Source organism: Nicotiana tomentosiformis, chromosome 2 (assembly GCF_000390325.3).
Source record: "Nicotiana tomentosiformis chromosome 2, ASM39032v3, whole genome shotgun sequence".
NCBI lineage: Eukaryota > Viridiplantae > Streptophyta > Magnoliopsida > Solanales > Solanaceae > Nicotiana > Nicotiana tomentosiformis.
Genome location: NC_090813.1, coordinates 61,571,121 through 61,588,235, shown reverse-complemented (window position 1 = coordinate 61,588,235; position 17,115 = coordinate 61,571,121). Strand labels below are relative to the sequence as shown.

Sequence of the window (17,115 nt, the reverse complement as noted above, 5' to 3'; positions counted from 1 at the left end):
ACAGTGGTGTCCGGCGCCATCACGACCTTTAACGGATTTTGGGTCATGACAACATGGTATCAGAGCACTAGGTTCACGTAAGTCTCACGAGTCATGAGCAAGTCTAGTAGAGTCTTGCGGATTGGTACGGAGATGTCTGTACTTATCTTCGAGAGGCTACAGGGCTGTTTGGAGCACTTCCCTTCTTGATTCCTCATCGTGCGATTTGATTCCTGTGAGGCTTATGCCTTCATTTCTTTCCCATTCAATCTTATGCGACGTGAAACGCTTGCTTTCGATCGAGAATTGAGGAATTGTAATGGTACTACAGATGTAGTGCGGGATGTTTCTCCCTGCGTAGTTGATTGGGCTATTGTCGTCTCCTGGTGGAAGGATATTCTGTCATTTCAGCTCAGTAGTTGTACTTCTAAGAGCTTTGAGTCTATGCACATGTTGCTATGATGCTCATGAGTTGTTATCGCTCATTATTGAGGTGAGGGTATGATGCTTGCCTATGTCTCAGGGCAGTGAATGACTTGAAAGGGGGATTACTCAGTGCATGATTAAGAGATTCGGTATTTTACTTCCGACGAAGAATAGGCAATCGAACTAAGAATGTTCAGACTTGGGTTGATAGAGTAGCTGGACTCGATATTTTAGAGCGTGGTGGAATCTTCACCTGTGATATGGCGTCATCATCCTTGATTTGGTAAAATGTGTTAAGTTCGCCGGTGTTATGGTTTCCTTCAATTCTCCTTGGGGCAGAGTATTATAAATGGTGTCGGGAAAGCAGTTGTCAAAAATCGCAGTGTGTAGTGGTTCAGAATCAAATCGGTAATCCTAATGTTGATGGCTCAAGGAAGATGATCTTCGGGGAGGTTTAGAGTTAGCGGTGATCTGTTGGTTCGGGTGCTACAGAGATGAATTTTAAGTTAAGGAAACAACTGGGCAGCAAAGGATGAGGAAGGACATGTGGGAGGTGGCATGCGGTAGTTAAACTTCTAGAAGGCTAAGTGTAAGGAAACAGAAGTCGAGTAGTTGCTTAAAGGAGTGAGTTTGACCAAAGTGGGAAAGTGACAGAGTAGCATATGGGTTCTGTGTTAGGATAGCTACACGCCTTGAGGAAAGTTTAGAGTGATTTGGGAATTATGGTGGACGGTGACTGGGTCTACGGACTCAATTTGGAATACTATCTATTAGGCGGCGGGAGATTTAATGCGATAGAGATGAGTTGCTTGATATGAAGAAGGATACAACATGACTCTAGATTGGAATATATTATCGCATCTTTAGTTGATGTCCATGAGGAGTGAATGGACTTGTACAACTGGTGAATGAGCATGGGCTCAGGATGGGTTACTCATTTCGTAGTAATTATACCCAGTGCAGCGATGTTGGAATATGTCGGCATGTAATTTCTATAGGTGGGATATCTCCTATGAGCAGGTTAGCGATTGCGTGGTGTTGATTGGGGATTTTACAAAAAATTCTACTAGATATCCAGTAAGAGGTCGGATATGCAAATGTGGCTAGTAATTCAGAGTGTTCATGAAAGGTTTAACAGAAAGATTTCGAGGAATTTGGCGGGTTGATTATGCAAGATCATGTCAACGATGAAGAAAGAATCTTGGTGGGTTCCAGGTTTATGAAATGGTAGCTTCAAGCTAAGTGGAAGAGCCTCACCGCCTACAGTTGGATTGCATGGTCGTCTATTGGTAAGATTTCTGGTTATCGACACATTGATGGGTTATTACGACTAAGGAAAGAGAACATCAGTGGTAATTTGAGCAAGCGATTTGAGGAATGTGTTCTATAGTTGGCCTTATTGATTCATGCTCAAGCTTTGGGAAGACTCGGGATTTATGCTTCGTAAAGAGGTGAGTTACAAGGAAGATGATTCGGCCAGGTGCTTCTTTGAGAGTGTGCTCATATGCTAGAAGAGCCTTGAAGTTGATTATATTCGGGACCAAGTCAGAGTGGGTAACTCTCAATAACGGTCCTAGTGGATTCAAAAGTTAAGGTGTGGTGCCTAAGGATTTCAAGTCCATAGTATGGTTGAATATCGAGATTTTGCAGCGGATTATGATAAAGGAGCTTGGAGTGTTCCGTGTTTTCTTTGGTCTACGGGGTATCATGAGAGGAAGGGTAGCATGTAACTTTGGATTTATAGAAGAATCATTAGAATAGGTATATTAGTTGAAGATGCGATTATGCGCACAGGGAGGGTATGAAATGGTTCGTGGGTTTTGAGACAATGTGGTCTCGTGAAATGGGGGCACTTGGGATGAGTGCGGATTAAGTTCGTTATATTGGTAAAAGGGCTGTTGTTATTTCTAAGGAAGATCCAGAGTAAATTAGGAGAAGTCGGGTTTGGTTAGCAATGGTTGAATTGGCATGATGATGGCAATGATCAGCTCTTTCAGCATGTTGAGTTGTGCATGTGATTTTTGGTGGTACGTGCGAGGTTTGACGGCCGCCGTAATTGATTTTATTTGGGGGCATTCGAGAATTATGGCATGTTGTGTGCAGACGGATCCCGGAAGGATTATGGTGGTTTAAACCACCACTCAAGGTTTGTATTTTTTGTGGTCATGGGAATTTGGCTGTGTGTTGCAATGGTTCTCTTGAAATGAGCTAGGTAAATTGTTTCTATATGATGAAGTATTTACCCTATTAGTGGTTCCGGAGTTATGATGAAAAATTTTGTGCTCTTGCACATTGGCATGATTAAGTGCAGTGATTAGCATGGGATTTGGAAGTTGAGGATCAAGGTTGTGGCTCTGTGTTGGTAAGAATGTCACGCGCTCGGATGAGCGAGGGAGGAACCAGATGGTTGGAACCAGCTGGTATTGTCTTTAGCGTCACCTGAGATCGGTGTCTTATGTAAGAGGCTTGAGTTCTGATTTGCGGATTTTTGATTTGTTTCACGGTGTTAGTGTGGCCAGTGGGATTATAGAAGTTTGTTCCGAATTTGACGGCCGTTCTTGTATGTTAAAAAAGGGGGGGCTATTATGGACCCTTGAAAGGTTATTAGCCTAGTACGGTGCGATCAGAATCAGCTTGAGGTCTGTGGATGGATTTAAATGTGAATAAGGGCTCTATGTCAGGACAAATCTGTTCATCTCAGCATAGCGCTCCTTATGGAGGAGTATTCGGGCATGGGATGTTATTTCGTCATCGGCTATTTCATGTAATACTGTATTGTGCCGTGTGAGTTGTGAAACGGGTTGATGATTTCATATGAGTTGAGGTTCTGCGTAGCGATGGAGTTATGTAAGCAGGATGGCTCTCGAGTGTTAGATCATATATCGCACCTTAGTTGTGCTTGAGTTTTGTAGCGTATGGCGCTATCTGTCTCCCCAGGGATGGTATTATGCACTTGGCGTGTTTGTGGCCGATATTCGGGTATTTCGCAGGTATGAGCATTTTAGCTCGGTAACTAATTCCTTACAGGTTATTATGTGTGAATCAGGTGGCATGCCGCCACGGGTATGTTGTTTGGATCGGGTTGCACGCCGCAACAGTGTGATGTTGAGTACAGTCCCCTATGTCTATTTTCATGTGTTTTGTTTTCCATTTTCTGAGGAAGGTTCGTAATACCTTTTCGGTTGTCTAGTTAGTTACATGGGTTGAGTAGTTCTTTCCAGAGTTCGTTTTCCTTATGTATCGCATTCAAGTTTGTAGTTTGTCGGCACATTGTGGCATCATATGATATTTTTGACAGAGTCTGAGGTGGCTTATTGCCTGGGCAACTTATGTTGAGGGAGAGCTTATGCTAGGGGAGACGGGATTATTGGACCTGGGGTCAATGTGATCAGATCGGTATGAGGCATAGTTAAAGAGTAAATATCGGTATTCAGTCCAGAATGAGGTAATGGTTCTTGTTAAGGGGAGAAACTCAATGAATGGTTGACTCGGCAGTTAGTTGTAAATTTCTACGCATCGTTTCCGCTGCTGCAGCATTTCAAGAGTTGGAGCAGGACATGTGTGTGGCATGAGGTGTGTTGTGGACATCAGGTTCGTGGAATTTCGGCTATTGTTATCAGAGGATGTTATTATGGTCGTGTGAATAATGCGGTGCATAGTGAATTCAGCAAAGGTATGCAGTCATGTTTTAATTGATACAGTGATCGTATGTTGGAAATAGGCCTAGCAGAAGATTCCGGATGTTGGAATTTGGCTCTAAGGCTAGTTTGACTAAACAAAAGGGGAATCCACAGATTTACTCGAGCCAGTGTGCTCAACTCAGTTGTGGTAGCACGAGTAGGTGCACTAGGTGCTAATCAGTAATTTCGGACAACTCCAGCGCAGTTCTTACCACGTTCGAGGACGAACGTATGTTTAAGTGGGACAGAATGTAATGACCCGAACGGTCGTTTTGAGCCCTAGCACGCCGTTCAGCAGTTTGAGGCCATGAGTAGCTTCACTTCAGGTATTATGACTTGTACGCGTAGTCGGAATTGAGATTCAGGGAGTTCAGAGTTGATTTGGAAAGAAAATTTTTATTTCGGAAGCTTTAAGTTGTAAGAATTGACTAAGGTTGGGTTTTTGAGTAAACGATCTAGGAATTGGGATTTGAAGGTTCCAGCATATCCGTATGATGATTTCAGACTTGGGCGTATGTCCGGGTCGGATTTTGGATAACCCGTGAGCGTTTCGGCGCCTATTATGGAGGTTGGCATTTTGGAAGAATTTCATAAATTTGGGTTGAAGTGCATTTCAATGTTATCAATATCCTTTTGGGATTCCGAGTCTAGGAATAGCTCCGTGTGGTGATTCTGGTATTGGGAGCGCATCCGGAAGTGGATTCGGAGGTTCGTAGGTCATTTTGGAGTCATTTGGCTAAAGCTAGAAATTTGAAGGCTTTTGAGAAGTTTGACCGGAAGTGGACTTTTTGATATCGGGGTCGGAATCTGATTCCTGAAGTTGGAGTAGGTCCGTAATATCAATTGTGACTTGTGTGAAAAATTTGAGGACAATCGGACGTGATTTGATAGGTTTCGGCATCGATTGTAGAAGTTGAAATTTCAAAGTTCATTAAGTTTTAATTGGGGTGTGATTCATGATTTCGATGTTGTTTGATGTGATTTGAGGTCTCGAGCAAGTTTGTGTTATGTTATGGTACTGGTTGGTATGATTCGGCGTGGTCCCGGGGGGCTCGGGTGTGTTTCGGGGTGGTTTTGGATCATTTGGAGCTGCTTGGGAATTGCTGTTGCTGGTGTCTGGTGTCCTTCTTCGTGAACGCGAAGGAAGTCCCGCGTTCGTGAAGAGGAAATTGTGGGGCTGTTGAGATTGGCCTTCGCGAACGCGAAGGTTGAGATGCAAACGCGGTGAAGAACTTGAGGAACCTACACGAACGTGAGTGGGGAGTCGCGAACGCGTAGAAGGAAATGAGGACTGGGCCTGGGGATGTTTGGCCTACGCGAACGCGAGGCTGGGTATGCAAACGCGAAGCAGTGAGGGCGGAAATCTTCGCGAATGCGTCGTGAGGAACGCGAACGCGAACGCGAAGGAGGTTTTCGGGGCCTGGGTTGGCTGAGCTTCGCGAACGCGAAGGGGTTGCCGCGGTCGCGAAGAAGGAGTCGGACTGGGCAGTGAGATGTTTTAAAACGGGATTTTTGGCCATTTGCACTTCATTTTCTCCATGGGAGCCGGTCTTGGGGCGATTTTGGAGCTCCATCTTCATCATCTATGTCAAGGTAAGTGATTCCCACCTATTGCAAGTTAAATACTTGGTTTATATATGGATTTAGACATGAAAATTTATAGAATTTGTGGGGTTTTGGTAGGAAACCTAGAAATTGGTATTCTTGGATTTTGATCACGAATTTGGGCATGGAATGGAGAATAAATTATATATTTGAGTTTGTGGGGTTATTTATCTTCAAAAACAATTTCGGAATCCGGGCACGTGGGCCCGAGGGTGATTTTATCGACTTTTCGAGCGGAGTGGGGAATTGTTATAAATTGAATTGTTATGAGTATTAGAGTATATTTTCATTGGTTTTCACATTGTCTGGCTAGTTTGGAGCGTTGGACATCGGTTTGAGGTGCTAGAGTGGCGTTGGAGCCGGTTATGGGACTTCGGAGCGAGGTAAATCTCCTTTCTAACCATGTAAGAGAGAATTTACCTCATAGGTGAAATAAATCAATATGTGCTCCTATTTGTGGGGGCTACGTATGCACGAGGTGATGAGAGTCCATGCGTAGCTACTATTATGCTTATGTCCGGGTAGTCTCAGACCCAAATTGCGTTATATTTGCGATGCTTGCATCCTACTTGATAATTTAACCATTTAAAACATATTGGAACTTGATAAAGGAAATTTCAAAAGGTTAAACTTCACCTACTTGGGTTTCGGACGGGTCACTTGACCGTTAATGAGAATTGATATTTCCTTGAACATCAAACCTAAATAAATCCTTAATTTAGTGGTTTGAATGTGTTTATCTTTTGTGGAACGGGCCGAACGCCTCGGCAGATTAAATAGATTCATCTATGGTTCGCGCCATTCGACCCTCTAGCAGTGCACAATTTAAATATTTGTTGGATCGGGTCGTACGACCTCGGCATGAGTTGCGCATGACTTAATTTTATTGTTTGGAATTATTGATAATTGATATGGCCTCATTGGCCGGAGATATAAATTATTAAAAGATGAAAATGAATTTGGAAATCCCCTATTAACAAGAGAATTATTTACATACCTCACATTATTGTGTTTACCGTTGCCTCATAAAATTCATAATTTATCATATCATTGGTGTATTAATTATTGCCCATAGTAAGTATCCGAGTCGACCCCTCGTCACTACTTCTTCGAAGTTAGGCGGGATACTTACTAGGTACACGTTGATTTACGTACTCATACTACACTTGCTACACATTTTTGTGTAGGTACACATATGTTTAGCGGCCTTGTGGGTGCAGAGGCGCGATTATGGCGGGGACTTAGATGAGCTGCATTCTATACGACGCACCGCGGCTAGCAGAGTCTCCTTCAGAGTATTGTATTTTCTTTCCTGTCCAAATTGTATTCCAGACAGTTATTGTATTTTATTTTAAATTTCTAGAAAAGGCTCATGCACTTGTGACACCGGGTTCTGGGATGATTATAGGATGTTCAGTATTGAAATTGGAAAAACATTGTTATTTATTCTGTAAGTTCATTTTAACTAGATAAATTGAGGTAAATTTACGATTTCAAAAAAAATATTAAAATGAGAATTTAACTATCTATTTAGTGTTGGCTTGCCTGACAGTGATGTCCGGCGCCATCACGACCTTTAATGGATTTTGGGTCGTGACACAAAACCCTTGCTGTTTATAGAAGGGAAATGGCCTTAATAATGTCATACATGAGATCATATTAAGTGTGATCATGCAATGTAAATGTCACGACCTAAACCGATGGGCCGCGACGAGCACCCGGTACCTTACTCAACCGAGTACCAACGTAACGTATCTTTCGTATCATACTATCATAGATAATTGAGCCGAAGAGGCTATCGTGATATAAGTAGAACAAAACATTAGGAAATACTCAATATAGGATGACCCAACTTGATATACCGACGTATACATATTACATACTGGCCTATAAGGCCATACCAGTATCCATATACATGACATCTGTCTACAAGTCTCTAAGAGTACATAAATATCATAAAGGTCGGGACAGAGCCCCGCCATACCAAACAATACATATTCAAATCATACTGACCAAATTGGCAACTCCGAAGAAAGTGGAGTGCACAAACACCTTTTGCTGAGCTGATAGCCTACTAGGAGAACTCTCAACCTATCTATCAGGACCTGCGGCCATGAAACGCAGCATCCCCAGGCAAAAGAGACGTCAGTACAATTAAGTACCGAGTATGTAAGGCATGATAGTAGTATATAAAAGACATAAAAGAAACATGGAGTAAAGAACTCAACCTGAAATTATGAATAACTCTGTGAATCATGAAAATTTATAATGTCATGCATGTGCGTATAAATGCCATACCATACATAGGTATATGCGTACATAACATTATCAAGCCTCTGAGGGCATCCCATCATATCATCTCAGCCACTGTGGGCAAAATCATCAATGTATACCAGCTGATCAGGTGGTGGTACGTATATAACGCCGTAACCTTTTCCCATATCCCATATACAGATAATATATGCGTATATAACGCCTTCTGGTCATGGGTCAATGTACATGTATAAATGCATGAAATACATAAGAAATACGTTAATAAGATTTCTCGAATATCATAAAATCAATATGCCTTTCGGACAAACTTTATCAAATACGTATTTTTATGAGACCCATGAATAGAGGATATAATAATAATTCATATAGGGAATCAAGAATATAGACACCCCTAGTATTTCTATGAATAGAGTCATTTATGAAAGTTGCGTATTTTGCTCGTTTCGTTTGTATCATTTGGATCATGCCAAAAAGAAAGAAGGGATAGCCTTAACATACCTTAAATTCGTTGAGTCCTTAATACCTTCCAAGAAATTCTTCAAACAACTCAATTCAATCTACCACATCATAAGGAGATTCAAAATTAGTGCTGAGTAAAGGCTAAGTCCTCAACTTAAACTAGTAGCTCATTTACGTAAATTTGGGCAGCATCTCCCCTGTAACTAGGCCCTTCTCCAATACCATATACTAACAGCAATAAGAACACAACAATAATAACATGTAAGCATCATTTTCCAATCTTATCTCCATCACAATATACCACAAAACAGCCCACACACCCTAATCACTTCATACATAAAATGACAACCAAAGTAGTGTCAAACAACTTAAAAATATAACGACGAATGACCAGCCCACCATTCCGTCATTATGTGGTGTTTATCCACACCATTTGTCCTCCAAAACCCTATTAAACAGTAGAAAAATATACAGTCCACTACAAGTCAAATAACTCGAACTCACGGCTTTCGATCACCGTCCCGTGAGTTCTAACTATTAGGAAACAAATTTATCAACATTTCTTGATATTTAAACACTTAAATACAGAAATTACACATTTTCTTAACTATGAAATACCTTCCAAAACTCAAACTACAAAGAAAAAGAGAGGCGATATAGCGATACTTATGTCGTAGGGATCGTTTTAATGTTATCGCCTCTTGATTCCGTGCCCGGGATGATAATATTCTTTGAAACACTATTAGAGAGCTCAAAGACAGGTTCTATGGTGTTCTATGATCGGGTTCTATGTGAAAATGATGAGAGAGACGAGTTAAGACAGATTTATCAACATTTGAAAAGTCAAAAGGTGCTAGCTTGGCACCTTCTCATTCGCACATCTTCCGATGCTGATATCTTTTTATCCGGATGTCGTATGAATGAACGGTTAAGTGCGTTGGAACCTTCATTCCAAGACCTTCAATTTGGTATATAATATGTTCCAAAAAGACCTAATATAGTATACGAAATGTATTTCTCAAAAAGCTGTATTACAGGGCAAATCCTTAGTCGTTTTTTCAGCAACTTTAATCCGATTTTTTCCACACTTCATATTTTCTATCCAAACATCATATATAGACATATTATGACTTTAAAATCATTTAAATCATGATTAAAAAGTCTCATATTCACTACGTCACCTTGGGACGCAAGGGTGTAACAGTAAATGCATGAAAAATGCATCTACCAATTTCTTCCTAAAAGGAGGCTTCAAATGTTCACACTAGTTCACATTAATTTTGTCAAATTCAACAAATCTCCACCTTGGCAAGATTTCACTTTTTTAATTTTCTCTCACTGGTAAATTTTGATTGTGTCTTCAACTTCAACCTTCAAAGTTCAACAATGTTGATCAAGTTCAAACAATATTGAAACTTGATCGAGTCACTATTTTTGTTAGCATATCAGCAGGGTTATCTGTAGTCCTAATTTTCTGCACCATGACTCCACCTTCTTCTATAATATCTCATACAAAGTGATATAGTACATCAATGTGCTTCGTCCTTGCATGATAAACTTGGTTCTTTCCTAATTGGATAACACTATGACTATCACAAAATAGTGTGATGCTTTCTTGACCAATACCAAGCTCTCTAAGCAACCCTTGAAGCCAAATTGCCTCCTTTACAGCCTCCGTAATTGCCATGTACTCTGCCTCAGTAGTAGACAAAGGAATCGTTGACTGCAAGGTAGACTTCCAACTAACAGGTGTATTTGCAAAATTGAAAACATAACCAGTAGTTGATCTATGCTTGTTCAAATCACCCGCATAATCTGAGTCACAATATCCAACCAGATACTGACTATCTTCCTACTCACAAATCAATCCAACATCTACAGTATTACGAATATACCATAGAATCCATTTCACAGCTTGCCAATGCTCCTTTCTAGGATCATGCATATATCTGCTTATAACTCCGATAACATGTGAAATATCAGGTCTTGTGCAAACCATTGCATACATCAAGCTACCAACGGCATTCGCATATGGCACTCTTGACATATACTCTCGTTCAGCTTCATTCTTCGGTGACATAGCAGCACTAAGCTTAAAGTGAGGAGCAAGAGGAGTGCTAACTAACTTCGTGTTCTCATTCATGCCAAATCGATCTATTACTCCCTTCAAGTATTCTTTCTGAGATAGATAGAGTTTCTTTGAATATCTATCTCTTTTTATCTCCATGCCAAGAATTTTCTTCGCCTCACCCAAATCCTTCATCTCTAGTTTTCATAGCATACACCCACACTCTTCGGGAAAAGTCATCAATAAAGGTTACAAAATAGTGTTTCCCACCTAATGAAGGTGTTTTGGAAGCACCCCAAACATCAAAGTGAACATAATCTAAAATACCTTTAGTATTATGGATAGTTGTTCCAAATTTAACCCTTATCTATTTTCCCTTGACGCAATGCTCACAAAACTCTAAATTGCAAGTCTTTACTCCTTTTAACAATTCTTGATCTGATAAAATTTTCAAGGATTTTCCTCCAGCATGTCCCAAGCGCATGTGCCATAGCTTGGTTGCTTCTGCCTCCTTGTCATCACTGGATGTCACTGTTGGTGTCCCAATAACTGTACTACCGTGATAGTGGTACATGTTATTATTTCACCGAATTCCCTTCATTACCACTAGTGCACCGGAGCATATTCTCATTAACCCATTTTCTGCAATGACTTTGAGCCCCTCTGACTCTAGAGCTCCTACAGAAATGAGATTTTTCTTCAATTCCGGTACGTATCGAACATTTGTTAATGTTCTGATCAATCCATCAGGGTTCCTTAATCGGATTGAACCAGTACCATATGCGGTAAAAGGATTGTTATTTGCGGTGTGAATAACTCCATATTCTCGTTCTTGAAAGTCAACGAACAAGTCCTTGTTGGGACACATATGATAGCTACAAGCTGAATCCATCATCCATATGTCAGATGGTTTGAATGGCTCAGTTGTAACTAGTGAGAAATCAAAGTCGTCACAATCAGCTACATTTAAATCCATGACAGCCTTCCCATTGTTAGGTTTGGCCTTATTTTTCAACTTTGGACAGTCTTTCTTCCAGTGCCCCTTTTCTCGGCAAAAGGCGCATTCATCTTTGCTGGGTCTGGATCTTGACTTGGATCTTCATTTCTTCGTTCTCATATGATTTTGAGAACGACCTCTCACGACCAGTGCTTGTCCTTCTCCACTTTTTTATTTTTCTCTCTTTCTTTGTTCATAGCTGTACAAGGCGGAACAAACTTCTTTGAGAGACACTTCATTATTCCCATGAAGTAGAGTAGTTTCGAGGTGCTCGTACTCATCGGGAAGTGAACTTAATAACATTAAGTCCATATCTCCATCACTAAAGGTCACGTCCATATTCTACAAATATGTCGCCACCTTATTAAAGCTGGTGATATGATCATTCATTGTAGTACCAGGAACATATGTGAAGCGTAACAGTCTTTTTTTCATGTAAAGTTTATTTTGACTGTTTTTCTTCAAGAATTTATCCTCCAATGCATTCCACAATTTACTTGCAGAAGTTTCTTTTTGGGTATGGATACTTCTGTTCTCTTGCGAGGTAAGATCAAATGGTACCACAAGCAACGCGGTTGATAATCTTTCAATATCCTTCTCTGATATTGTCTGGTTTCTTTTCTTCTATGGCAATATCTAGCCCTTTGTTGAAAAAGGACATCAAGAACCTCAGCTTTCCACATCCCGAAATATCCTGACCCGTCAAAAATTTAAACTGCAAATTTCGCATTTGACATAATTCTTGTCGTAAGCGAAGATGCCAATGACGTATTACTGACACCCGATGTGGACTCTTCATTTTTATTATCTCCCATTTTTGCTACAGATACTATTTATTTGCTGACAGTACAGAACACCAAAGAAATTCTTTTCTAATGTGGAAGTTCAGACTATGCTACAACCATAGAGCATACTAAGATAGAACCTTGGCTCTGATACCAATTATTGCGGAAGCCGAATATATAGAGAGTGATTAAATTACAACTACTATATCTAAAGGTAACTAATAAATAGTAAATGAGATAATAATAAAAAGAACACCAAAAATTAATGAGGTTCGGTAAAATTTGATTTTTTGCCTAGTCCTCGGACACAATCAACTCAAACTTTATTTCACTCCAAAAATACAAGTGAAATACTACATGAGAGAAAAAAGATTCAAATGCCTTAGGATATAAGAAGGCAAGTGAGAGATATTTTCAAATGAACAAAACACTTGCTATTTATAGAAGGGAGATAGCCTTAATAATGTCGTGCATGACATCATATTAAGTGTGATCATGCAACGTAAATGCATGAAAAATGCATCTACCAATTTCTTCCTAAAATGAGGTTTCAAATGTTCACACTAGTTCACATTAATCTTGTCAAATTCAATAAATTCTTCCCCCGTCAAATTTCATTTACAAATTTATTGTATATATTTCTGCTATATACAGTCAGACATCTCTATAAGAGCATCCATATATAACAACGCTTCACTATAAAAGCCAAGCTTTTTCGGAACCAATTTTTATGTTATGTTATAATATATGTTCTCTATAACAGCACTCCACTATAACATCCAAAAATATTCGGAACAAACGACGTTGTTATAGAGATGTTTGACTGTATATAGACACCTGCTAAAGAACTCGTCTAAATCAGAAAGATATAACACATGATTTAATTCTAACAATCAATTTATATTACTCTCTCCGGTCCATCTTAGTTGTCATATTTCTTTTTTACATGTCCCTTAAAAATTATTCATATTAAGGATTTTTTAACCACTATACCCTTATTTATTTTTTTAATCATATACTTTCAAGAACAATTAATACTAAGGGTAAAATGAGAAAAAATAATTAATTTTTTAAAATAACAAATATTTTGAACTAGTTATTTTTCGTAACCACAACAACTAAAATGGATCAGAGAAAGCATATTACTTTCCTTTTTTAATATATATCAAAAAGGATATCATATCCAGCATTTAGCAATTTTTTAATTTCAACATTCTAATGACATGTTTATCACAAAATTGTCTTTCTCTACAATTTTAAATTTTGTGTATCAAACCATAACACATCTAATAAAAGAGATAGAAGTAATTAAATCCAATAATTAAACAGGCAAATTAGCTAAGAATAGCAGAAAACAGTTACACGTTCCTAATCCAACTTTCTATAAAGTGGAAAAGGTGACTTTCTGAAATGTGAATCGACAAGAACAGTGAACAAAACCACCCATATTTCATGATTGGCAACAGATAATAATTTACTCTGTTTGTTTTGTGCTCTCATATTACCCCACATCCCCCACCCACTCCAAACGCAACGACTCACCTAACCCCTCCCTAAATAAATGAACCCCCACACTTTCATAAATCCATTCCTGGGATGATGTGTGCTTTAGTACAATTTCACATATATTTAGACATTTATTACTACAAAAAGAAAACATAATCTCAGCTTAAAGTGTCCACGAGGCCTAAGAAGTCTGAAGAACTTTGATATATTTTTCAATGGGAGATACTCAAGAAAAGCAGCACCACATTTCTTGTAAGATTTTTGCACATTCCTTCAGTCTTCATCTTTTTTTGTTTGTGTTTTCCTAAAATTTTAAACTATTATTTGCCACTAATTCATATAGTTGAAGAGGAAGCTAATAAAGGAGCAGATTATATGGCGAATAGTTCAAATATTACTATCTCTCAATCATTGACTTCGTGGCGTGCAAAATACAAGAGGTGGCTCGAAATAGGCTTCAACTCTTTATTAGTCCTAATTTGCCTAGCAGCTGCTACACTACTCGGTGAGCTTTACTACAAAGAAGGTGGAAAAAGCACTTGGATGAATTCACTTGTACAAACTGGTGGATTTCCAGTACTTTTCCCAATTCTCTTCTTGAAAAAAAGAGAAGAAACTCAAGACGACAACAACGCGAGGAATAACAAAAATCCATCTCTTTGGATGTTTTTGTCTGTCTATGTTTTTCTCGGTTTACTATTGGGTGGAAGTTGCATGTTGAATGCTGTCGGACTATTACACCTCCCTGTTTCTACATTTTCCTTAATTGCCGCTAGCCAATTGGGGTTCAATGCTCTCTTTTCCTTTTTCCTCAATTCCCAAAAAATAACTACTTATATAGCCAATTCTATAATTTTACTCACAATCTCCTCAATTCTTCTTGTGTTTCAACCTATTGATTCCTCTTCAGGCAACGGCGAATCATCCAAAGGGAAGAGTTATACAATAGGATTTATATGCACACTTTTTGGTTCAGCAGGTATGGCGTTGTTGTTATCCTCCACTGAACGTATTTTTAGAAAAATTATGAAAAAACGCACAGTGAGAGAAGTGATGAACGTAGTGATTTGGCAATCTTTTTTTGCCACGTGTGCGATTCTAATTGGTCTGTTCGCGAGTGGGGAATGGAAGTGGATGAAATCAGAGATGCAAGAATATAAGTTAGGGAAAGTATCATATGTTATGACTTTAGTATGGACTGCATTGTGTTGGCAGATTTACACAATTGGACTTCTCAGCTTGATTATGAAGGTATCTGCTTTATTTGCTAATGTGATTACCACATTAAGTGTGCCCTTAATTCCAGTTCTTGCTGTCATTATATTTGATGAGAAGATGAGTGGGGTGAAAGCTGTTTCTATGATTTTGGCTCTTTGGGGATTTTTATCCTATGGTTATCAGCAATATCTTGATGAATTAAAGCTCAAAGCTGGAAAGTCTACGGAAAAAGAAGAATCTGAAGTATTTGTTGAAAGAGGATTAAGTGGTCGAACTTAATTAAATACTTACTAATTGTAGAAAAGGATGCTTTTTTTCATTTTATTTTAGTGTAAATGATGGAGACTTTCTTAATTTGTTTTCATGGCATCTTAATCAAATACGTATGTATATAGCTGCTTCTTCTTTTTTCATGTTTTATTTAAACCAAGTTAAGTGCATTAAAATGACATTCAACAAAATTTGTTAGAGGAAGCAATGAATACTTCCCATACGAAACTTAATTCGGTTATTTGTGGAGAGAGACGTCATGATAAACTCCAAATAAGAATAATAGAGTATGAAGATTGATTTGCCAAATTTCTTGTCGTATGTTCTATCAATGTCTTTTTGCATTATTTTATTAAAATAAATGTCCCTATATATCTATTTTGTTAACAGTTAAATTCACTTTTATATTGGCGGAGTTAGGCATACCATACCCCTTCCTAACATAACCTAATGCAATTTAAAAAACGCTAAAGTGGTCTTAATCCATTACCTAATGTTAGGATATGCCTATTATTATATGAAATATTTGAATAATGGAACCTAGCTTATTCATAAAAAGGTAGATCATTGTCATAGATATTTCAGTACACTTTTAATTAGTGCTGCTCAATATTTTTTAAATGAACTTTTTAGACGCATGTTTTGCATGATACCGAATAGCTAGGCACTTGGACATACATAGTACGAATCATCTCTGCGTGAAAAATAGGAATAAATTTATACTAACAATCATGGGATATAGACCATATTACATTTACGAGCTCCATTATTCTGTCTCAATCGTGAGTTGAACTTTTTTGGAAGCTTTTATTCTGCAATCCAGACTGTCATGAATGCAATGTAGACCACATATTTTCAGTTGATATCTTTTACCAACAACTATTGCTGGTGTAAGGATTAAAGCAAGTAGGGGTGAGCATAAAATTCGAAAAACTAAAGAATTGGATTGGACCGAATTAATTCGATATTTCGGTAGCGGTTCTTTGGTACTAATTCGGTATCACTTTTTCAAAAGTTTGGTTTTTCGATATTTCGGTAAATCGAAATACCGAACTACCGAAATACTTAAGAAGCCTGCCCAACAATGAGTTTCATGGCTTTTCTTTTCAATCATACTGTTCTTTGGGAGTTGGCCTTGACTGTTTGGTTGCATTAGCTATGTTGTTTGTCCTTTAAACTTTTACTTCACTTATTAATTTATACTTTAGTATCTCATAAGTTGATTGTAGTGAGTCTTGTTTCCTGGCCATATGAAACATGCAGAAATGTGGGAATAATTACATTGAAGGAGTTAACTCAACTAATGCATGTTATGGTGGATCTGCTGCATTGTTACTGTGTGAATTGGGTGGAGAGTGGGGTGGACGCTATGGATTTCTTGTATGCACAGGATTTCTTGTATGCACAGATAGTGCCGATCATCACCTTTAAACATTTTCATAGCATCTGTATATTCTAATAGACTTTGAATATGCATTCTTTATTTAGAGGCATGTAGCTAGAAATAGACCGGGGCTCTAAGTTATAATTGGGTCCTGATCTTATATCGTTATGTGATTTCTAATGAATTAGAATTCACCACTTTTATTCACAAAGATTTGGTACAATACCGAACCGTATCGAAATCATACCGAACCAAATAAGAAAATACCGAACCGTACCACCGTACCAAACTACTTTGGTACGGTATTTGGTATGCACAATTGATAAGCCGTATACCGAAATACCACTACTAAAAATCTGCTAAAAACCGACCAACTATTTCCGACCAACGTTGGTCGGTCAAAAAAAGCGACCAAACACCGTCCAGGTTGGACGGAAAATGGGGAAAAAAAATATTTATATTTT

General features: G+C 38.6%; 1 protein-coding gene across 1 annotated transcript; it reads left to right on the top strand.

The window, feature by feature from the left end:
• Nucleotides 1-13,862: 13,862 nt before the first annotated feature.
• Nucleotides 13,863-15,391, top strand: LOC104101965 (purine permease 21-like). Its single transcript, XM_009609537.4, has 2 exons — nucleotides 13,863-14,031; nucleotides 14,123-15,391. Exons 1-2 carry the CDS (start codon nucleotides 13,995-13,997, stop codon nucleotides 15,274-15,276), a joined length of 1,191 nt encoding a protein of 396 aa, XP_009607832.1. The 5' UTR covers nucleotides 13,863-13,994; the 3' UTR covers nucleotides 15,277-15,391.
• Nucleotides 15,392-17,115: the final 1,724 nt, after the last annotated feature.